The sequence below is a fragment of the Manis pentadactyla genome, chromosome 6 (assembly GCF_030020395.1).
Source record: "Manis pentadactyla isolate mManPen7 chromosome 6, mManPen7.hap1, whole genome shotgun sequence".
Classification (NCBI taxonomy): domain Eukaryota; kingdom Metazoa; phylum Chordata; class Mammalia; order Pholidota; family Manidae; genus Manis; species Manis pentadactyla.
The window spans coordinates 32,970,064-32,993,877 of record NC_080024.1 but is presented as its reverse complement, the minus strand read 5'-3'; the positions used below and the strand labels follow the sequence as shown (position 1 = coordinate 32,993,877).

At 39.8% G+C, this 23,814-nt stretch overlaps 1 protein-coding gene across 2 annotated transcripts in view; it reads left to right on the top strand.

Annotated features, from left to right (window-relative positions):
* The window catches only part of LOC118933556 (cytochrome P450 20A1), an 87,195-nt gene extending 65,602 nt beyond the window's left edge, over positions 1-21,593 (top strand). Inside the window, exons 12-14 of one of the 2 annotated variants that reach the window (XR_008998203.1) lie at positions 17,870-17,961; positions 18,992-19,081; positions 19,231-21,593. Coding sequence is in view for 1 of the 2 variants with exons in the window: in XM_036927978.2 (XP_036783873.2) it covers positions 18,992-19,081; positions 19,231-19,381 (241 nt within the window). In the remaining variant the exon portion in view is untranslated. The remainder of the gene's footprint in view (positions 1-17,869; positions 17,962-18,991; positions 19,082-19,230) is intronic. The other variant, XM_036927978.2, reaches the window with a different exon arrangement.
* The last annotated feature ends 2,221 nt before the right edge of the window (positions 21,594-23,814 follow it).

Below are 23,814 nucleotides of genomic sequence, written 5' to 3'. Positions count from 1 at the left end.
GAAATCACAAAAGAGAACAAAAGAGGAAGAAAGGAACTACAAAGCTGCTAGAAGATAATGAGCCAGCTGCATTAGTATGTCCATACCTACCAATAATTTATTTAAATGTAGATGGTCTAAATTCTCCAATCAAAAGATATGGAGTAGCTGAATGGATTAAAAAATAAGACTCATTTATATATTGCCTATAAGAAACTCACTCCAGATCTAAGAACACGCACAGACTGGAAATGAAGGGATGGAAAAAGTTATTCCATGCAAATCAAAAGAAAGCTGGTCTCCCTATACTTAGACAAAATAGACTTTAAAACAAAGACTGCAATAAAAGACAAAGAAGGGCACTCTAAATGATGACAGAGGGTCAGTCCAAGAAGAATATAAAACATTTGTAATATTTATGTACCCAACATAGGAGCACCTAAATATACAAAGCAAACATTAACAAAACTATGGGAGAAATTGAATGGTAGGGGACTTTAATACCCCACTAATATAAATGGATAGATCATCCAGATAGGAAATCAAGGAAACATTGACCTTAAATGAGACATTAGACCAGAGGGACTTAATAGATACATATTGTATGGAACATTCCATCTGAAAGCAACAGAATATATATTCTTTTCAAATGCACATGGAACATTCTGCAGTATAGATTGCATGTTAGGCCACAAAACAAGACAATAGATTAAAGAAGATTTAAAGAATATCAAGCATATTTTTGACCACTAGGGAAAAAATACAGGAAGAATCTCACTGAAAAAACAATTGTAAGTATAATGTACATTTCTAGAGAATTATATTTAACTAACATTTTTATATTGTTAAATATGGCCATAGGGTTTTGTTATAATCAAACTGAATATTTATTTGCAAAGTGCTATAGCTTATACTGAAGTCTTAAAAAGTTTTGTTGATGTCTTTCTTCATAGACCTTATTTTCTTTGACAATGTATAGAGAAAAATTGCTAATATTGAGAATGTGTCAAGTTTGTAAACCTAACTTTTAAAATTTCAGATATTTTTTTGGGTGGGGTTAAATGTTTCAAAATCCTAGGAGAAAAATTGAGCTTTTTATTGGGTTAAAAAAAAATTCCATTATGAGATAGGAAATCAATTACAAGAAAGAAACTGGAAAATTCAGCCAGTATTTGTAGATTAATGGACATGCTACTGAATAACCAACAGGGCAAAGAAGAAATCAAAAAAGGAAATAATAAACTACCTTGAGACAAAAATGAAAACACAACATACCAAAACTTCTGGAATGTAGCAAAAGCAGTTCTAAGAGGGACGTTCTAGCAATAAACACCTATATTAAGAAAGAAGAAATATCTGAAATAACTTTACACCTCAAGGAATTAGTAAAGGAAGAAGAAAGCCCAAAATTAGTAAAAGGAAGAAAATGATAAAGATCATAACTGAAATAGTGACTAGATAGAAATAGAAAAGATCAATGGAACTAAGAGCTAATTTTTTGAGAAGATAAACAAAATTGATACACCTTTAGCAAAACTAAGAAAAAGAATGGTCAGATAAATAAAATTATAAGTGAAAGATGAGACATAACAACTGATAACACATACATACTAAGGATCATCATCATAAATTATTGTGAACACTTTTTGTGCCAAGATAGCCTAGGAAAAAAGGATAAATTCCTAGAAACATAAAACTTACCCATACTTAGTCATGAAGAAATAGAAAAGCTCAACAGACCAAATTATAAGAGATTGAATAAAAATCCTCCCAACAAAGAAAACTCCCCAAGATCAGAGAGCTTTCCTGTATGTTTTACCAAACACAAAAGAATTAATACCAGTCCTTCTTAAATTCCTTAAAAAAATAAAAGAGATGGGAACATTTCCAAACTCATTTAATTAAACCATTACCCTGTACCAAAACTGGACAAGGAGAGTACAAGAAAAGAAAACTATGGGCCAATATCCCTAATAAACAGATGCAAAAATACTCTGTAAAATATTGGCAAACCAAATTCAATAGTACATTAAAAGGACCATATGCCATGATCAGGTGGGAGTTACTCCTGGGATAAATCCAGGATGGGTGATTCAAATTATGCAAATCAGTAAATGTATACCAATTAACAAAATGAAGCATAAGAATAATATGATCATCTCAGTAGATGCAGAAAAAGCATTTGACAAAATTAAGCATTGTTCCATGATAAGAGCTCTTAACAAATTGGGTATAGAAAGAATATGCCTCAACATGATAAAGGTCATATATGTCAAGCCTACTACAGCTAACATCATAATTGTTAAATGCTTAAAGCTTTTCTCCTAAGATCAAGAACAAGATAAGGATACCCACTCTTACCACTTCATTCAACATAGTTTTGGAAGTCCTAACCAGAGCAATTAGGCAAGAAAAAGAAATAAAAGGTATCTAAATCCCAGAGCAGAAGAAGTAAAACCCTAAATATTCCACCAAGAACTGTTAGAAAAAATAAGTGAATATGTGATATAAAATCAATATACAAAACTCAGTTTGTATCTTACACTAACAGTGAGCTATCACAAAGAAAAATTAAGACAACAATCCTATTTACAATAGCATTAAAGAAGTATAAAATATTTAGGAATAAACTCAATAAGGAGGTGAAAGATCTGTGTACTAAAAACTGTTAAATATTGATAAAAGTAATTGAAGAAGACTCAAATGGAAAGATAATCTATGTTCATCAATTGGAAGAATTAATATTTTTTAAATGTCCTTACTAGTGAAAGCAATTTGCAGATTCAGTACAATCCCTGTCAAAATTTTAATGTCACTTTTCACAGAAATAGAATAAATAATCCTTACATTCATGTGGAACCACAAAGACTCAGACCATAGCCAAAGCAGTCTTGAGAAAGAAAAAGCAGGAGGTATCATACTTCTGATTTCAAGCTATATTACAGAACTACAGTAATCAAGATAATATGGTACTGGCATGAAAACAGACTGATTTGAGACACAAAGACACACAGTGGAGGGACCAGAGAATAAACCTATGCCTATGTGGTCAATTACTTTTCAACAAAGGAGGCAAGAACATGCAATGGGGAAAGGATTGTCTTTCAATAAATGGTGCTGAGAAACCTGAATATTCACATGCAAAAGAATGAAACTGGACCCCTAACTTATATCATGCACAAAAGTCAATTTAGAATATATTAATTCTTGAATTTAAGAGCTGAAACCCTAAAGCTCCTAGAAGAAAATATAGGGGGTAATGTCCTTTACATAGGTCTTTGCAGTGATTTTTTGGATTTGACACCAAAAGTGAAGGCAACAAAAGTCATCATAAACAAGGGACTGCATCACACTAAAAAGCTTCTACATAGCAAAGGAAACTATAAACAAAATGCAAAGGCCACTTATGGAATGGGAGAAAATATTTGCAAACCGTGTATCTGGTACAGGGTTCATATCCAAAATGTATAAGAAACTCAAACAACTCAATAGCAAAATAAAGGAATAACCCAATTAAAAATAGGTAGAAGACCTGAAGAGACAGTTTTCCAAAGAAGACATAAAAATAGCCAGGGTATATGAAAAGGTGATCAACATCACTATTCAGAGAAATGCAAATCAATACAACGAGTAATCAATTGACATCTGTTATCAAAAAGACGAGATAAATGCAGGTGAGGATGTGGATAAAAAGGAACCCTGTACACTGTTGGTGCAAATGTAAACTGGTATAGCCACTATGGAAAGTAATATGGAAGTTCCTTAAGAAATTAAAAAGAACTACCATATCATCCAGTAATGCCACTGGGGAGTATATATATATCCAAAGGAGATTAAATCATTATCTTGAAGAGATTTACATACTCCCATGTTTATTGCAGCATTATTCACAAGTATGGAAGCAACCTAAGTGGCAACAGAAGAATGGATAGAGAAGACATATGTACACACACGCACATATACACAAAGGTGTATTATTAAGCCATGAAAAAGAAGTAAATCCTGCCATTTGCACTACATAACTAAACCTGGGGGGAGTTATGCTAAGTGAAGAAAGCCAGGCAGAGAAAGACAGATGCTGCATTGTATCACTTACATATGTAACCTAAAAGTCAAACAAATAGAAACAAGAGAGTAGAATGGTTGTTGCCAGGGGCTTTGGGAGCTGTGGGGAGAATAGAGAGCTGCTGATGAAAGGGTGCAAACTTCCAGTTACTAGATAAATAAGGTCTGAGGATCTAATGTATATAACATGGTGACTGTGGTTGATAATACTGTTTTGTACAGTTGACCCTTGACTAACAGGGTTTAGGGGCACTGACCCCCCCTGCATAGTCAAAAATCCATGTAAAACTTTTTATTTTGACTCCCCCCAAATTTAACTACTAATAGCCTATTATTGGCTGGAAACCTTAACAATAACATGAACATTCAAGTCACACATTGTTATATGTTATATGTATTATATATTCTATTCTTATAATAAAGTAAGCTAGAGAAAAATTTTTCAAATTGTCACAAATCTCCAAAAAATTTTCACAGTGTATTACTGAAAATAATCTACATATAAGTGGGCCCATGTTGTTCAAGGATCAACTATATATAATTTAAATTTGGTAAGAGTAGAAATTAAGTGTTCTAATAACCACGTACACAAAAAAGGTAGCTATGTAATGTGATAAATGTGTTAATTAACTTGGGTGTGGGCACCTTTCACAGTGTGTATGTATATCAAATCATATTGTACATTTTAAATATGTTACAGTTTTTCAGTTACCCCTCAATAAAGCTGAAAGAAGAGAAAAACCCTCTGTATTTGAGATTAAATTATTTTTCATTTTGTTTATTTTATTTTTATCCTTAATATTGTGAGGTGTTTTATAAATAATTGGAAAAATTAAGTTTGATTTAATGATTTCACTCATTTGTGGAGTATAACAACAAAGCAAAACTGAAGGAGCAAAACAGCAGCAGACTCACAGACTCCAAGAAGGGACTAGTGGATACCAAGGGGGAGGGGTTGGGGAGATTGGGTGGGGAGGGAGGGCGAAGGGGATTAAGGGACACTGTAATTCACAATCACAATATAGGTAGGTCTCGGGGAAGGTAGCAGAGCACGTAGAAGACAGTAATGACTCAATAGCGTCTTACTATGCTGATAGACAGTGACTAATGGGGTGTGTAGCGGGATTTGACAAAATGGGTGAATGTTGAAACTACAGTTTTGTTCATGTGAAACCTTCATTAGATTGTATATCAATGATACCTGAATTAAAAAAAATTAAGTTTGGTTTTCTTTTAATCTGAAAATATATAGATGTCTTTGGGTAAACATTCAGGGTCTCAATTATGAGATTGTTAATAGGAAAAGCTAATTAAATTTGATATAATTATTACAAAAACTATAATTGAAATATATTTCAAAGTGGGTGGTAATTTATACTTTTTAAAAAGAAATCATTTACATTTGTACCAGCAGTGTAGGAGGGTTCCCTTTTCTCCATATCCTTGCCAACAATTGTTATTTCTTGTCATTGGATAGTGGCCATTTTGACTGGTGTGAGGTGATACCTCATTGTGGTTTTGGCTTGCATTTCTCTGATGATTAGCAATGTGGAGCATCTTTTCATGTGACTGTTGGCCATTGGTATTTCTTCATTGGAAAAATGTTCAGGTTCTGTGCCTATTTTTTAATTGGGTTATTTGTCTTTTTGTGTTGAGGTATATGAGTTCTTTATGTATTTTGTATGTTAACCCCTTATTGAATAAATCATTTACAAGTATATTCTCCCATACTGTAGGTTGATTTTTTTTTCTGATGTCATTTGCTGAACAGAAGCCTTTAGTTTGATGTAGTCTCATTTGTTCATTTTTTATTTTGTTTCCCTTGCCCAGGGAAATGTGTCCAGAAAAGTATTGCTTATGCTTATATTCAAGAGATTTTTTGCTTATGTTTTCTTCTAAGAGTTTTATGGTTTCATGCCTTACATTTAGGTCTTCAGTAAATTTCAAATTTACTTTTGTGCTTGGAGGTAGGCAGTAATCAAGTTTCATTCTTTTGCATGTAGCTGTCCAATTTTCCAACACCAATTATTCAAGAAACTGTCTTTTTCCCACTGTATATTTATGGATCCTTTATTGCCTATTAATTGACCATATATGCTGGGTTTGTATCTGGGCTCTCTATTCTGTTACTTTGATCTATGGGTCTGTTCTTGTGCCAGTACCATACTATTTTCATCACTGTAGCCTTGTAGTATCGCTTAAAGTCAGGGAGTATGATACCCCCAGCTTTAGTCTTTGTTCTCATGATTGCTTTGACTGTTCAGGGCCTTTTATGGTTCCACATGAATTTTAGGATTATTTGCTCTAGTGCACTGGAAAATGCCACTCGTATTTTGATAGTGATTTCATTGAATATGTAAATAGCTTTGGGGAAGATGAATATTTTGACAGTATTAATTCTTCCTATCCATGAGCATGGTATAAATTTCCATGTATTTGTGTTTTCTTCAATTTCTTTCATTATTGTCTTAGTGATCAGAGTGCAGGTATTTCACCTACTTGGTTAGGTTTATTCCTAGGCATTTTTGATGCTTAATTTTTTTGATGCAGTTGTAAATGGAATTGTTTTCCTGATTCATCTTTCTGCTAATTTGCTGTTAGTATATAGGAATGCAACAGATTTCTGTATATTGATTTGTATCCTGCAAGCTGAATATAGTTATTAGTTCTAATCATTTTTAGGTGGAATCTTTAGACTTTTCTATATATAGTATCATGTCATCTGCAAATAGTGACAGTTTTAGTTCTTCCTTACCAATTTGGATGCCTCTTATCTTTATCTTGTCTGATTGCCATTGCTAGGACTTCCAGTACTATGTTGAATAAAAATGATTAGAGTGGGCCTCCTTGTATTTATTGTTCCTGATTGTAGGGGAAAAGCTTTCAGCTTTTCACCATTGAGTATGATGTCAGCTGTGGGTTTGTTGTGTATGGTCCATATTATGGTGAGGTTTGTTTCCTCTATACTCACTTTGTTGAAAATGGATGTTGAAATGTGTCAAATGTTTTTTTCATCATCCATTGGGATGATTATGTGGTTTTTATCCTGCCTTAATGTGGTGTATCACCCTGACTGATTTATGAATATTGTACCATCCTTGTATCCCTTTAGTTTTGTGGTACCCGTAAGTTTCATAAATAGTTTCCTAAGTATATAAAAGTCTGTATTAAGTTGATGGTCACTCTTTGAACACATGTAAATTGTACTACTTTTTCTTTCTCTTCCACCCTTTATGTATATGATGTCATAATATACATATTTTGTGTACCCTTGACTTTTTTTGTTGTTGATTTTACTACTTTTTTTTTTAACTTCGTACTTGCTTAGTAAGTGATTGGTCTCCTACCTTTACTGTAGGTTTATTTTATCTGATTAAAAACATTTAGGCTTAAGAATATTTCCATCTACAGAAGTCCCTTTAACATATTCTGTAAGCCTGGTTTAGTGGTGATGAATTCTTTCCGTTTATCTGGAAAACTTTTAATTTCCTTCAATTCTGAATGATAACCTTGATGGGTAAAGGATTCTTGGTTGTAGGTTCTTCCCTTTCAGTACATTAATATTTCATGCCATTCCCTTCTGGCCTGTAAAGTTTCTGCTGAGAAATCTACTGATAGCCTTATTGAGTTACCCTTATATATAACTGCCTGCTGCTCTCTTGCTGCTTTTAAGATTCTGTCTTTGTGTTTAATCTTTGCCATTTTAATTACTATATATCTTGGTATTGTCTTGTTGGGGCTTCTTTTGTTAGGGTCTCTGTGCTTTTTCAGGACCTGGGTGTTTATTTCCTTCTCCAGATTTATTATTTCTTCAGAGAGACTTTCTACTCCTTTGTCTCTGTCTTCTCCTTCTGGTACCCCGATTCTGTCAATATTGTTTTGTTTGGAGCTGTCATACAGCTCTCTTAGCATCTTCTCATTTTTAAAAATTCTTTTCTCTCTCTGTTGCTCATCTTTGTTGTTTTTCTTTTCTCTATCTTCCATCTCATTGATTCTTTCCTCTATTTCCAGCAGTCTATTCATTCCCTCTCTTTTATTTTTCATTTTAGTTACTGTATTCTTCAGCTCTCAGAGGCTCTTTTTCATGTTTTCTATCTCTGTTGAAGTTCTCATTGAGATCATCAGTTCTTTCCTCCAGTTCAGTGAGCATCTTTATGAGTGTTACTGTCCCGTCCAGCGGGACCTAGTTATTTGTGGGGACGAGGGAGATCCGACCTGAAAGAAAATGGGGGCGAGAGAAGAGCGAAGGCAAGACAATGTTCTGATCAAGCCTTCAAATTTTATTGTAAGACTGGGGTACATATATACTAATGTTCAGGGGCAGAGTGGGCCATAGGATACTTGTAAGCAGGGGATTGGCTGCACAGCAGGGATGGCGCAGCGAGTTACATTCTGATGGGCATATGATAATGGGGAAGGAGGGGGAGAAGAGTATCTCTTGGCGCGCGCGGGCTTTCTTGTTGGCGCGCGCGGGCTCGCAGCTAATCTCCAGGAAGTGAAGCAGGAACCTCATGAACTGTGGCCATCTTGTTGTCTTTGTGTGGCTCCCAACATCTCCTCCCTTTCTATTTATTTCAGAAAGGTGGGCCTTAATCGAGTGAGGGAATAGAGGCCTGGCTCCTCCAGTAAGGTAACATCTTGCGAATGTCTACCTATATGCTCTCGGTATCTTTTAGGGAGGAGAGGCAGAGCTGAAAGCCAAATTGCTAGCTGATATTAAGGCTTTATGTACATATGGATACCAACCTCTATGCAAGCCAGGCATATTCTCAGGGAGGACCAGAGAGGTTCTAGGAAGAACCCTCCCTTGCGGTACTTTGTCTCGCACTCATCTCGATGCCCATACCCTCATAAATGGTAATGGGGTATGTCTGGTTCTGGCCGACCAGTATATGGGCCACATTAATTACGGTGCCAGAATCGATGGTACCATGGTTGAGGTGCCTGTAAAGTTGAGAACTGGAGACCGGGAGCGTTGGTCGGCTCGGTATTAGACTCTTCATCACAGGCTGTAAGTCTGTGATAATGAACAGCAACTGCTGGCTTGACGAGCTGGTCAACTTGCTCTCGAATAAAGGCTGTTAGTTTTCTTAAGGCCCAAGGGCCAAAAGACACTAAAAGGAGGAGTCCTGCTAAGGGTCCAAGGATGGTGGGGATCAGAGTTGTGAGCCATGGGGACTTAGTGAACCAGGACTCAAAGGGACTTTGGCTAGCTTCTCGCTCTCTCTTTCTCTGGTCTAGCCTTTCTCTAAGCTTTGACATTGAATCTCTTATTATTCCGGAGTGGTCTGCATAAAAACAGCATTCTTCTCTTAAAGCTGCACACAGACCTCCATCTTTTAGGAGCAGTAGATCTAGCCCCCGTCTATTCTGCAAGACGACTTCAGAAAGGGAAGTCAGAGATTCTTCAAGTTTGGTAATAGATTGTTCTATGGTTTTTAGATCGTCGTCAATGGCGATTCTCAGCCCTTCATAGTTTTGGTTCCCCTGGATGATGGCAGCTGTCCCTGTTCCCACTCCTGCTGCAATTCCTACTCCCACTAATGTGGCTAGGGTCAACGAGACTAGTTCTCTCTTGTACCTATTTTTAGGGTCGAACTCAGTGACAAATGAGGAATCATCATGATATATAAGCCTTGGTACTAGTTGAACCATAACACAGAAATCATGGGAGGAATTGAAAACAGAGGTGGAAACACACGGTGTTAGTCCAGTGTTACAAGCCCACCATCCTTGACGGGGAGGGACTAGATACCTGTTCTCGCCTGAGGAAACTATAGGTAGGGTGTGATTACACAGACTTTTATGGGTTGAGGGAATTGTTCCTAAACATGTAGCTTTTCCAGTTACCTCAGTCAGGGTTAACTTTTGCGAGCCCCAGCTACAGGCTTCGTGGCTGGTCGTATTATTAAAATTGCCTAACAATCCTAGTCCTTCATAGTAAGGAGGTGAAGAGGAAAAGCATAACCAACAGGATTCGGTAGAATTTGGGTTGGTGGTATTTAGAACTCGGAAAGCTCCTTCAAGGAGGTTGAGAAAGCGCCATCTGGTGCTAGGAAGGAAGGTGGGTCGGTTAAGAGTGGAGGCGAAGGAAGGGGTGGCAGCGTCTGCAGGTGGGGCTAGGGTTGGCGCGGGCGGGGCTGGGAGACGCAGCTGGTCTCGCAAGACAGCGTTGGGTCCTACTGGGACAGCTGGAAGAGGCTCTGCTTTAAGCTTGATTGTAAACGAGACTCCATTATCATAGCCACTCTGGTAGAGTCTCAGTCCCCATGTGGCCCCCGTTGTCCAACTAGTACTCCGTTTCCCAGGATTGGTGAATTCGATACGCAACGGGTGACACCATGTATTGCACGTGCCATCGTTGCCCCGATTTGAGTGGGTGTAATTAGCAGTGACTTTAATAAGGTCCCATGAGGAGGAGGGCCGCCAGTAGGTGTCACCTGAGGTCTCACAACTCCAGCTTGCACAGTAAAAATCTGATAATCCTTGACACTTCCAATTAAGGGCCTGGCTACGATGGTAACCAGGGCAGACATAGAAAGTGAGGGTTTTCAACTCTCTCCTCTTGCTGGGTTCTCCGCATCCTCCCCAAGGGGGCGATCCTAGGCTCCCAGGGGAGGAGGGGGGTTTTTGGAAGTCTGTGTGTCCTTCCAAACCCCAATTGGCTGCATCTATTGCTAATGTACACAGGTCGGGGTACAGGTCTGGCCACCAGGAATAGGGGTGTGCTATTTTTGACACACTCCAAACTACGTTCCCTGTCCCACTGATCACCTCCCAGGTCAAGTTGTGAGACTGCTGTGGGCTGGAACATCTGCCTGGGGGAAGGGAGCACAGTACCAGTACAATGGCACACAGTTCGAAGGCGATCATCTTAGGGGCGTTCTGCTGATCTTGAGCTGGAGAGGATTCTTGGTAGATTGGGCTCTCCACAACAGGTTTCACATGAGATGCGTGGATCCACTTCTTGCCTTCTGAAATTAAACAGAAAGGGAAGGCTTCTCAGGGGTTAACATGCCCTGGACTAGAGTTATTGTTTTTGCTTTTATTTGTGTCTAGAAGTTTAATGAGCCTATCTGGGAGCCATCGGGCATTTTGTGCCTTAGCATCATATATACAAGCATGTCCTTTCCCCCATATGAGCACAGGGTCAGGCCCGTGCCATGTGTTGGTCATCGGATCTCTCCACATAGCCTGTGCATAATTATCTGCCGTGGAGGGATGCCAAAGGCGATCAGCAGCGGTTTTACCCGCGGAGTCATAAGTAAGGAAATTAAGAACAAACAGTGCATGATTTAGGAGTGTCTTTGCATTACCTGTTTTCGGATAGAGTACTTCTCCCCCCGACTGAAGTTTGAATAACATGTTTTTAAGGGTTAAGTGGGCTCTTTCAACAATGCCTTGGCCTTGGGGATTATAGGGGATTCCTGTTATGTGCTTAATACTTAACTGCGCACAGAACTGTTTAAAGCTAGAGCTGGTGTATCCAGGCCCATTGTCAGTTTTTAAGATTTTAGGTGGTGGTAGATATGCCAGGCATGAGAGAACATGGGTAATAACATTTTTAGTTGCCTCTCCCGTTTGCAAGGATGCACATAGGAAACCACTACATGTGTCAATAGACACATGGATATATTTTAATTTACCAAAAGAAGGGTAATGAGTGACATCCATTTGCCATATCTCTCCTGGAACTAACCCCCGGGGGTTGATTCCGTTATGAGGCTCTGGGAGGAGAGTTAGACATCCTTGACATTGCCGAACTATTTGGCGGGCTTGTTCTCGGGTGATTGAAAATTTGAGTCTAAGAGTGTGAGCATTGAGATGATGTAGTTCATGAGCCCGTTGGGCTGTAGCCAAGGGTGAGTCTGACGTGACAGAGGCTACTAATTGAGTCGCCAGATCAACTCTGTCATTGCCTTTGGCAAGCGGCCCTGGAAGGCCAGTGTGAGCGCGTATGTGCCCGATGAAAAAAGGGGCATCGCGGTTTAGAATTAATTTTTGCAATTTTGCGAATAGGGGGGAAGCATTTGTAGAAGGACGTATATAAGGCACTGTCTCTAATAGGGGAACAGAGGTTGCTACATAGGCACTGTCAGTGTAAAGGTTAAAGGGGGCATCTATTAAAAGCTCAAAAACTTTGATTATTGCAGTTAGTTCAACAAGTTGTGCAGAAGAGAGGTCTGTCTGTATTCGAGTAACTTGCCCATTAATACTGAAAGCGGCTATACCGGAGGAGGACCCATCAGAGAACACTATCACGGCCCCAGCAATTGGCGTGGTTTTAGTCCTTTTGGGAAAGACAACCGGGGTCTTTTGAAGGAACTGGACTAATCTGTCTGCAGGGTAATGATTATCTATTGTCCCATGGAAGGAGGTGCAGCTAATTGCCCAATCATCATCATGTTGAATAAGCCATTGTAATTGAGATGTATTGTATGGGAGGGTTATAACTTCAGGGTCTCTCCCAAACAGCTTGAGAGCTGCTTCTCGGCCTAAACGTAAAAGGGCAGCAACTAATTGAGGATAGGTAGCTAAGACTCTAGGGGGGGAGGCTGGCAAATGAACCCAAAATAGTGGATGGTTTTGCCAAAGGACTCCTGTAGGGGAGAAGGGGGTAGGGAAAATGAGCAGCCACAAACTTAGATGTGGAGAGAAGTAGCTAATGGTCTGTTCAGAAATAGCCTGCTCTACAATGGTTAATGCCCTTTGTGCTTCTGATGAAAGCGAGCGGGGGGAGGAAGGATCAGGGTCTCCACGTAGGACATCAAACAAGGGCTTTAACTCTCCGGTGGTCAGCTTTAAATAAGGCCTGAGCCAGTTGATGTCTCCTAGCAGACGCTGAAAATCATTAAGAGTGTTTAAGGAGCTTCTCTTTAACTGAATTTTTTGAGTGAGGATTTTATTAGAAAATAATTCAAAGCCTAAAAATAGTTGGGGGGGGTGGACCTGGACTTTTTCTGGGGAAATTTGTAGTCCTCGATCTCGGAGGGCAGTGACTAGCTGTTGACTGGCTGCATAGAGCTGTTGCTGGTCAGGACCGGCAAGAAGAATATCATCCATATAATGGATAATATACAAAGTGGGGAAGAGCAACCTAAAGGGGTCTATAGTCTGGGCTACAAACTTTTGGCAAAGAGTGGGGCTGTTGGCCATTCCTTGTGGGAGAACTCTCCACTGAAACCGGGGAGAAGGCCCTACACAATTGGTAATGGGTATACTAAAGGCAAAACGTTTGCAATCATCAGGATGCAAAGGTATGGAGAAAAAACAATCTTTTAGATCAATTACTAATTTGACATGCCCTTTAGGGATGGCTATTGGAGAGGGAATTCCCGGTTGTAATGCGCCCATAGAGACCATAGTCTTATTAACCGCCCTGAGGTCTTGTAGGAGCCTCCACTTGCCTGATTTCTTTTGGATTACAAAGATTGGGGTGTTCCAAGGGGATGTAGAAGGTTCAATATGTCCAGCAGCCAGCTGTTCCTGCACTAACTCTATGGCTGCATTTAATTTTGTAGTGGTAAGGGGCCATTGATCGATCCAGACAGGAACATCACTTTTCCAAGTAATCTTGTCTGCCTGGAGTGCAGGAGGAGCAACGGCCCTTACGAAAAATGTTTTCCAAACCCTAAACCTGAGCGGTCTATCTTAGGCGTGGCCAGTATCGGGTTGGGATCTCCCTGTTTTAGTTTGCCCAACCCCTGACCAGGGAGGTAACCCTGTGAAAGCATCTGCTGTGTTACAACTTCATTAGGGCTACACATGATGACTTTCATTTGAGAGAGGATATCTCTTCCCCAAAGATTTACCGGCAACCCAGGAACTACGAAGGGTTGAATGAATCCGGTATTTCCTTCTTCATCTTCCCAGTTTAATAACTGTGAGCTCTGTAAGGTGTTTCTTGACTGCCCAATTCCTTGTAGATGGGTCAAGGAAGCGTGTAAGGGCCAGCTGGAGGGCCATGAAGCCTGAGATATGACCGTAGAGTCGGCCCCCGAATCTAAAATTCCTTCAAATACTTTTCCTTGGATCTTAAGTTTAAGAGTGGGGCGTTCTTTAGTAATAGCTTGGATCCAATATAAGTCTGAAGAACCTGGGGTAGAGGAGCCTCGCTGCTTATGAATAGCAGGGTGAGATGTACTTAAAGGGAGGGGGAGCGCCTGCGCAAGGCGCTGACCTTTCATAATGCTGACAGGGCACTGGGGGGCACTAGCAAGAATTTTTATTTCTCCAGTATAGTCATTGTCAACTAAGGAAGGGTGGACAATAAGGCCGTTTATTGTGGTGGAAGCTCGCCCTAAAATTAGAAAATAAGTATCTTTGGGAGGTGGGCCATAAATTCCTGTGGAAATAATTGTAATTCCCTCCTCAGGCGTTAATATTGTTGAGGAGGAGGCACAGAGGTCAAGTCCTGCACTCCCGGGTGTGGCCCAATAGAGGGCGGGAGTGCTACAGCTAGGCTGTTCCCCGAGGCCGGCTGAAATGGAATTGGCTGGGGGGCCCGGGGCTGGCCCCTCAGCCCGTTTCCCTGAAAAGGGGGGGTGAAAGGATTTGTGGTACTGTAAAAAGGATTTGTTGGATTGTTACGGCACTCTTTGGCCCAGTGCCGCCCCTTATGGCAGCGAGGGCAAATACCGGGGACTGACCCAACTCTAGGAGGAGGAGCTGTGGTAGGGCATTGGCGAGCGAAATGGCTTGGCTGTCCACATTTAAAGCAGTTACGCATAGGCGGTGCGCCCCTGGGGAAGGAAGGAGGATAAAAAACCGGGGGAGTTTGAACAGCGGCACCTACAGCTAAAAGGGCTTGGACTTTGGATGTAAAAGGATCGACATCTCTACACATTCTCAGCATTTCATCAAGAGTTTTGTCTCGAGTCTTACCGCGGAGGACGGCTCGACATGCCGAATTGGCGTTTTCATAGGCTAGCTGTTTTACAATCTTATCATTGGCAGCCGCGGAACCAAGGGTCCTTTCGGCGGCCTCTAACAGTCTGCTAACAAATTCGCTATAGTCTTCTTGCGAGCTTTGAGTGATCTTAGTTAGAGGAGTGTTAGCAGTCCCGGAAGCAGGAAGTGATATCCAAGCGCCCAAAGCGGCATCTTTCACTTGAGATAAAAGACCAAGGGGAAGGCGCTGCTGCCTGGTTTCAGAGATATATCTGCCCTGTCCTGTAAGCTTATCAAAAGTCCAGGACGCTGTTGGGGAATGAGGGTCTTTTACATTGGCAGCAGCGATGGTCTGACAACGGTCAGCAAAATCTGCCTTCCAAGTTAAAAACTGACCACGGGTAAGCACAGCCTGGACTATACGCAGCCATTCACCTGGGAGTAAATGTCCTCCTCGAGACAGCGAATCAAGAACAGAAAGGGTAAAAGGGGCATTGGGGCCATAAGCTTTAACGGCCGCGTTCAGCTCTTTTAAGCTTTTGAAATGGATTTTGTGAAATTCTCTAGGGCCATCAGCAGGCTCGGCCGGCTCTGGCTCAGCCTGCTCCTCTCCCTCACTTTCTATTTCCTGAGCAGCAGGGGCGTCTTCGCCGTCGCTTTTAAGATCGCCCTCTTCCGGACTATGTGTTGTGGAGGTGGGGCCAGAGCGGGCGGAGGCTCGGGTAAGAACAGGAAAGAGCAGTTTTTTAGGTTGTTTATTAGGTTTTGTGGCTGTAAGCGGTTTCTTAGAGAGGTCCCTTTGCGAATATAACGCGGGACGAACTGGTTGGGAGACAACTAATTTTTGGAGATGGCAAGTTATTCTTTGTTCTACTATCTGTGCTATTAGGTCTTCAGTGCTGGTAGGGGGGCTAACAGGACCGGGAGCCGGAGGGGGTAGCGGAGGGGCCGACGGGGGCAAAAAGGCCGGGGCGCAAACATTGGGAGGCCGAATAGGGGGAGTGTAAGAGGCTCCTTTCAAAACTGGGGGTGTGTAAGAAGGGAGGTTAAGCGACGGGGCGGCAAGGGGCCAATCTGGGTTGTTATACTTGGCCGCTTCGTCTTCTAGTTCAGCCGCGTCTCCCGGATCTAAAGGCTCGCCATTTTGGCTCTTAGTCACGACTGGAAAAACTTTTTGTGTATCGACAAAGTCCGAATCTCGAGGGAGAGGCGGATAAGTGCAACATTTGGGAGGGGTATCATGGAGGGCACCGAGCAAAGATGGTGTCGGGCTAGGGGAGGGGGATTTAGCCGATTTTGGAGCAGGGGGATCACTCGAAAGAGACAATTTTGAGGCCGCCCGAGATAGGGGGCGGAGGCAATATTCTGCTACTGACAAGAGTTGACGTTTATCAGGGTCAGTATTTTCAACAATATCTCTGATAAGACCCCAATAGGAAAATACTGAAACAGGAACAGAGTCAGGGCCGTTTTTGATAAGATAATCATTTAAATCTCTACCTACTTTCTGCCATTTTTTAGGATGAATTTCGGGGCCATTAATGATAAACCACGGACAGACTTCATCAACAAAAATAAAAAACTTTACCAAGTCTTTCTTTTTAACTCGAACTCCTCTCTCCCTAAGTGAACTTTTTAGGTCTCTTATGAAGACCGCTTCTTTACTTAATTTAGTTCCCATTTTCTTGTAAGGCGGCCGGTACTCACCAGGGACGACGACCTCCGTGAGCGGCGAAAGGCGTCTCCTATTGTTTCATCAAGAAGGGGTCTGCGCAGACGATATCTCACTCGGGGGTCCGCCTGTGAAGGATCTGCACCTCTGGCCCCACGTTGGGCGCCACTTGTCCCGTCCAGCGGGACCTAGTTATTTGTGGGGACGAGGGAGATCCGACCTGAAAGAAAATGGGGGCGAGAGAAGAGCGAAGGCAAGACAATGTTCTGATCAAGCCTTCAAATTTTATTGTAAGACTGGGGTACATATATACTAATGTTCAGGGGCAGAGTGGGCCATAGGATACTTGTAAGCAGGGGATTGGCTGCACAGCAGGGATGGCGCAGCGAGTTACATTCTGATGGGCATATGATAATGGGGAAGGAGGGGGAGAAGAGTATCTCTTGGCGCGCGCGGGCTTTCTTGTTGGCGCGCGCGGGCTCGCAGCTAATCTCCAGGAAGTGAAGCAGGAACCTCATGAACTGTGGCCATCTTGTTGTCTTTGTGTGGCTCCCAACAGTTACTTTGAATCTTTATCAAGAAGATTGGTTATCTCTGTTTTATTTAGCTCTCTTTCTGGTGTCTTACGTTGTTCTTTTGTTTGGAACATATTTCTCTGCCTCCTCATCGTGTCTGGATTTCTTTGTTTCTTCCTTTGTTTTAGATAGATCAGGTATCCCTCTTGATTAAGAAAACAATGGCTTTATGAAGTAGGCATCCTGTGGTGCTCTGAACCTCTAGGCATTTTGCCCACCAGTGCCTGGTTCTCCTTTGTAGTAGAGCCACAGTTGCTGTTGGTTTGCAGTGTCTGGTCCCCATAGCTGGCCTCTGCGTGCCCTTTGTGTACTGGAGGCCCTTCTGCTTGGATTTGTTGTGGGTGGGGCTACCCTCTGCCTGCCCTTCAGCAATGGTGGCTGCTGCTGAGCTGGGCAGGCTGGGCAGGGCACGTGTGTATGGGATGGCTGCTGGGAAGCTGAGTTGCCAGTGAAGGAGATGAAGAGCTTGTTCTGGCTCCTGCAAGTGCTCCAATAGTTGTGTAAGGGACGGCCAGAAAAGTTGGGAAAGCCTCCCTTTACCTGCCAATCTGCAAAATTGGGCTCCTCCTGGGCTGAGTGGGCCCAGGAGCCTAGGTGTGGTAGGTGTGTAGGGAGGTGCGCAGTGGGGTTGAGCTGCCAGAGAGGAAGATGGAGATTTTAGAGCTGGCTCCCATACTTGCCTTACCAGGTGGACTGAAGGAGCGCTCAGAAAGCCAGGAATGTGTCCTCTCTCCGGCTGCCATGCAGCAAAGTATGACTGCTGCTGGGCTGAGCAGCCACGTAGGTAGTTGTGCAATAAAGCACGTCCAGTGGCTGAGCCACAGTAAGGGAGATGGAGTGTGACCTGTTGGGTTGAGGGAGGGCTGGGGAATCATTATCCACCTGTCCTTTCTTGTAGAGAACTCTGTCCAGTCCCCATTCTTATCTTTCAAACTACTGCCTCTGTGTTAGGTCTCATCGGAACTGATGGAACTTGCCTGTCCTCCACAAGTGACAGGAGTGGCCACCTTTCACAGTTCTCCAACTCTCCCTGGTGTTCTGCCTGTTAGTCACCAAAACCCAAAGCAATTTGGAGTCGTGTTCCCCGAGCAGGTCTCCAGGGCCAGGTGTGCAGGGTTCCTGAGCACTTTTACTCACCCTGCTCTGTTCCTCTCCCTCCTCCTTGTGGGCTGGAATTGGGGAAGGGATTGAGTCTTGATCAATTGCGGCTCTGCCACTTTACCCTTTTCTGTGTGATCTTCTCTTCTTCCCCAGGTGTAGGTGGTCTGTTCTGCAGTCTTTTGGTCATTTTCAGTGCTAGTTGTATTTGCTCTAGTTGCTTCCTTGGTTTGTACGTGGGAGGAGGTTACCACTTTGCTGCCCCACTCTGCCATCTTTTTCTTGGTGTCTCCAGTTCTAACAAATTTTAATTGAAGAGTCAGTATAAGATGCTTCAGATATTGATCAGATGGTCTTTTGTAACAAGTTTTGAACACTCTTAAATTTAAATATTCATTATGTGATTTTTGTATGATTTATCTTTATATCTCATGAAATGTTGTAAACCCATGTTATAATTTCATTCCTTGCTGGTCCAGAGAAGTCTATCTTGCATCTGTTGTTTAGAAATAATAAAGTAAGCAGAAAGATATTAAATATATGTTCAGTAATATTTGCGAACATAATAATGGGTGAATTTTAAATATAATGCAACAGCAGTTTCTCCTTTTGTTTGTTTTTAAACTTTATTACACTCCTTTTTCTTATAGTATAAATATGTAAAATGCCAGTGGAGAGCTCTGTTGTGATTAATCCCAAATCTTTTCTTTAGGTTTGATCCAGACCGGTTTCATGATGAATCAGTAATGAAAACTTTTTCCTTGCTTGGATTCTCAGGCACACAGGAATGCCCAGAGTTAAGGTGAGATTATGGAGAAGGTAAAATAAAAGGAAAGGTGTCAGACTCTATACTTACAATTCTGATGATCACTGTTAATGAAACAATGAACATCTATGTAATTAAAATGTAATTGTTAATCTTTAGTAACCAGTCGACTTTCTTCCTGACAGGTTTGCATATATGGTGACTACAGTACTTCTGAGTGTATTGGTGAGGAGACTGCACCTATTTTCTGTGGAGGGACAAGTTATTGAGACTAAGTATGAACTGGTAACATCATCCAAGGAAGAAGCTTGGATCACTGTCTCAAAGAGATATTAAAATTTTATACATTTAATTTTGTTGAGGAAAATAATTGTTTAGAAAATCTGTATTGAATCCTTTTATAAACCAAGTATCATTGTGTAATATAAACAACTGTTACTCCATTATATAAATTTGGATTTTCTTAATTCATGATACACATGTATACTTATATCAGTGTGATAATTTTAATGGGAAGCTTCCTACTTTTAATATTGGTTTTATCACTTTTATGTCATTATTTTTTAATTTTTTTTTTAGTTGATGTCCAATATTAGTATTTTTGGAGAGAGAAATTATTTTGCACAGTTTTGGGGATCACATTTTCTACTTGTTCATAAGAGAGACATAATCCTAACTCCTTTTCATATATCCAGCAATTCACCCTAAAGCAAAAACAAAAGGGACTTACTAGAATTTTATTTCTTTACTAATATTTTTATTTTCTGAGTGTAAATTAGTTTGTATTCAATCATTGTTGTTAGGGGTGAATAACCTATCATGTATTTGCTCTTTTTATGCTTCCCCAGACAATCATGTTCATTTCATGACTTATATGTACAAGGCTCATCATTTTGAACAGTTCTGAATCATTTGGAAAATAATATAGTTTATTTTTGTATGTGCTTTGAAGTGCTCCTCATAGTCAAACTGAGATTGAGGCTTGTCTCTCCTGTTTTACTGGAAATCATATTAGCACTATATTACTCCACTAATTCTCATTTGTGGAGAAAACAGAGTTCCTAAATTTGTAATTTATTATTATGTCATATACTAAACTTAATGAACATATGAGAGTTCTAACCAAAACCCAAAATCAAATTAAAAAAAGAGAAAACAAAGATGAGTGAAAATATTTGCAAAATACATGACTGAAAGGGGTAATTTACATATTATGTATGAAGAGCTTATACAGATTGGGAAACATACAGTAGATAAATGGACAAAGGGTATGAATAAGCAGGTTTTACAGAAGGAAATAGCTAATAAACATATAAAAAATGGTATCAAAAAAATATTGGGGTTATTTTTAAGTATCTTTCAAAACATACTTTATTACTCATAAGTTTTATATTTAATAATTTTTTTGATAGCATTGTATGTTAGTCCTCCTTTTTTGGTTACACTGTTCTTGAAGATTTCTTTTTTATAAATACATTTTGTTCAGATAGCAACTGAAGGAAATACGCCAAATTCAAATAGGAGAGGAAGAAAAATCATAAATGTTTGCAAGTGGGCTTATTTTTGACACTGCTGAATTTCACTTGTACTTGAGTTTCAAGAATGTACCCTAGTTATTGAGCTATTTTATGCTGTTTATGGTCTAATAGGTAACACTTTAGTTGGAGTGGTTAACAGAGAGCTTAAGTGGTTAGATGCAGACTTTATTTCTGACAAAAATATTTAATTTATGGAATAATTTAAATTATAAAACTTTAAGTGAAATGTATTCTTAGTACTTAGCAGCATGTTTCTAAAAAGTCCTATTGTTAATTTTTTCTCTCCTACCTATCGTTTTCTATAGTTTTGTATATGGAGAATATCTTCATTTGTTATCCAGGTACCTTGACTGGTTTAGAGATAGGCTGCGAAAAAAGTTAGAATAGGCAATTGATATGTAAACTGAATGTCAATAAAGTTAAGTGAGGGTAAGTGGAATTTTAAAGTAAGCAAAATCTGATCAGCAATGATCAGGGCACAAAAAGGAGGCTGAGCCAAGAGTCAGGGAGTTGGCATATGGCCAATAAATGAAGCAATGTATAATACTAGTGATGATTTGAATCAAGGAAAATAGAGGATAGAAGAATCAGCTAAACACATTTTATCCATACTTATATGACTAAAGCCATTTAAAAATTATCTTCTTGAGGATTTTTAAAAAATAAAATACTGCTAATTATGTATAAAATAAGTTATCCATTCACTATTGTTCCTACTTGGCTCTTTGTATTTATTAAATGAAGTTTTAGTAGTTTTAGTGTCACTGATGGCAGGGCTGTTAAATTTTGTTGATTTTTGGTTCTTTTAAACTAGCTCTTCATTTTTTTTATCTGCATTCTTTTTGATAGTTCAGAAATCTATTGTTAAAAACATCAGCATAACAAACACATGTTTTATGGAATGAAAGGGCTCTTCCATACTTGGTGCTAATAAAATTCAAGGTAGAATTAACTCTGTGCCTTTGTTTGGGAAAAATTAAAAATTCGCATGCTGTTTACCTGGCCCACAAGTGTTCCATTCCATTCTTTAATATGAAGTCTATCTTATTTATAGACTCTGTCAAAATCTGTTTTCTTTATTCTTGTTTCTCAAAATAGTTTTTATTTTAAAAACAAAAAGTTCTTTTTTTTCAAGAAAATTATATGTTTATTTCCTATAGAAAAAAATCTAAATACAGAAACACACAAAAAAGAATGTTACAAACCAAATACTTTTGATACCTATTTCATTTAGTCATTAGAAGCCACAGGAAATCAGTCCCACTACTTGAAGTTAGCCAGTGTCAAGCTTGCATCTGAGGTAGATCTTGTTCCTTTCTTTTTTATCCACATATAATTTTTACAGACATTACACATAATATTCTCTGCATTTACTATTTACAAACCAGTAGCATTTTCTACAATTAGAACATTAGTATTCTTCTTACTCAGAATGTAAACACAGGTTTTTGTTATCCTTACTTTTTCTCTCCTTATTTCCCTTCTCAGATATTATTCATTTCAACTTTAGAATTGGCCTTATATTTCCATCCATTCTATCAAAAACAGTTATTTGTATATCTAAGTTGCTAAAGTCACAGGACACTGAGGTGTTACAATGAGCACTTAAGAAATGGAACTTCTCCACTGTCTAAGAAAACTCTTTAGTATAATTAAGTTCAAGCTGAAATGGCATTTCAACTTTTTTTTTTCAAGTGTTCAGTCAATTAACCTTCTTTTTATCCAGGTATAATTTTTTTTTTTTGAGAGGGCATCTCTCATATTTATTGATCAAATGGTTGTTAACAACAATAAAATTCTGTATAGGGGACTCAATGCACAATCATTAATCAACCCCAAGCCTAATTCTCAACAGTCTCCAATCTTCTGAAGCATAACGAACAAGTTCTTACATCGTGAACAAGTTCTTACATAGTGAATAAGTTCTTACATCGTGAACAGTGCAAGGGCAGTCATATCACAGAAACTTTCGATTTTGATCACGCATTATGAACTATAAACAATCAGGTCAAATATGAATATTCGTTTGATTTTTATACTTGATTTATATGTGAATCCCACATTTCTCCCTTATTATTATTATTATTATTATTTTAAATAAAATGCTGAAGTGGTAGGTAGATGCAAGATAAAGGTAGAAAACATAGTTTAGTGCTGTAAGAGGGGAAATGTAGATGATCAGGTGTGTGCCTATACACTAAGTATTAATCCAAGCTAGACAAGGGCACAAAACATCCACGGATGCAGAAGATTTCTCTCAAAACGGGGGGTGAGGTTCTAAGCCTCACCTCTGTTGATCCCCAATTTCTCACCTGATGGCCCCCCTGCGACTGTGCCTGTCTTAGGTTGTTCCTCCCTTGAGGAATCTTACCCGTCTCTGGCTAACCAGTCATCTTCTGGAGCCATACAGGGAAATGTAAAGTTGGTAAGTGAGAGAGAAGCAGTATTGTTTGAAAAGTTTAGCTTTTTACTTCTTTGCAGATTTATGCCCTGTGGCTTCTATGCCCTGCATTTCTCTTGAGGTATCTTTACCACTTGGGAGAATTATGATACTTGGTAATTTCGTTATGAGGTATGAATTCTACTTAAGGGTTGTAATTAGGAAGGAAGAAGAAAAGCTATAGAAGTAGCAGACAGAAGAAAACATGGGAAGATTGATAATTTCTTTGACATATCTTCTTGTAGTGTAACATAAGCATGTATAGGTTTTAAACTACTAATTATATTGCGTGCACACATTAACATAATAGGAATACAGCTACATAACCAAAGCAGACCTAAAATTACCAGCCATATCCAGTGAAACCAAGAAAACCAGTTAGGCACCCTAGGCATTTGTGAAAACTTGTCAATGGTATGATGGGTATTGTCTAACTGAATTTGAATATTTTGAGAAAAATCAGACAAATTAAAACAGTACATTCCTGGGAACTGTTCACATCCCATATGTTCTTCTAACAGTAGATAGTCTATAGTCGCAAGATTTTGGAGCGCTGCAACTTGCACTTCTCCTAATTCTTGGTTGAGTTCCGACAGTATAGATCCAGTCAAATTTGTTGTTTTACTGTATGCACAGGCCAGCTTAGATATCTCCTTCTTCATTCCAATGGCAAGTCCAGGAACCGGTGGGATGAATGCAACTGCAACAGCGCCAGGATGTTTGTTGAAGTTTTTTGATGATCATCTAATGGAATGACTCTTCCAGAGGATGTTGATGTTGGAAGTTCTTCT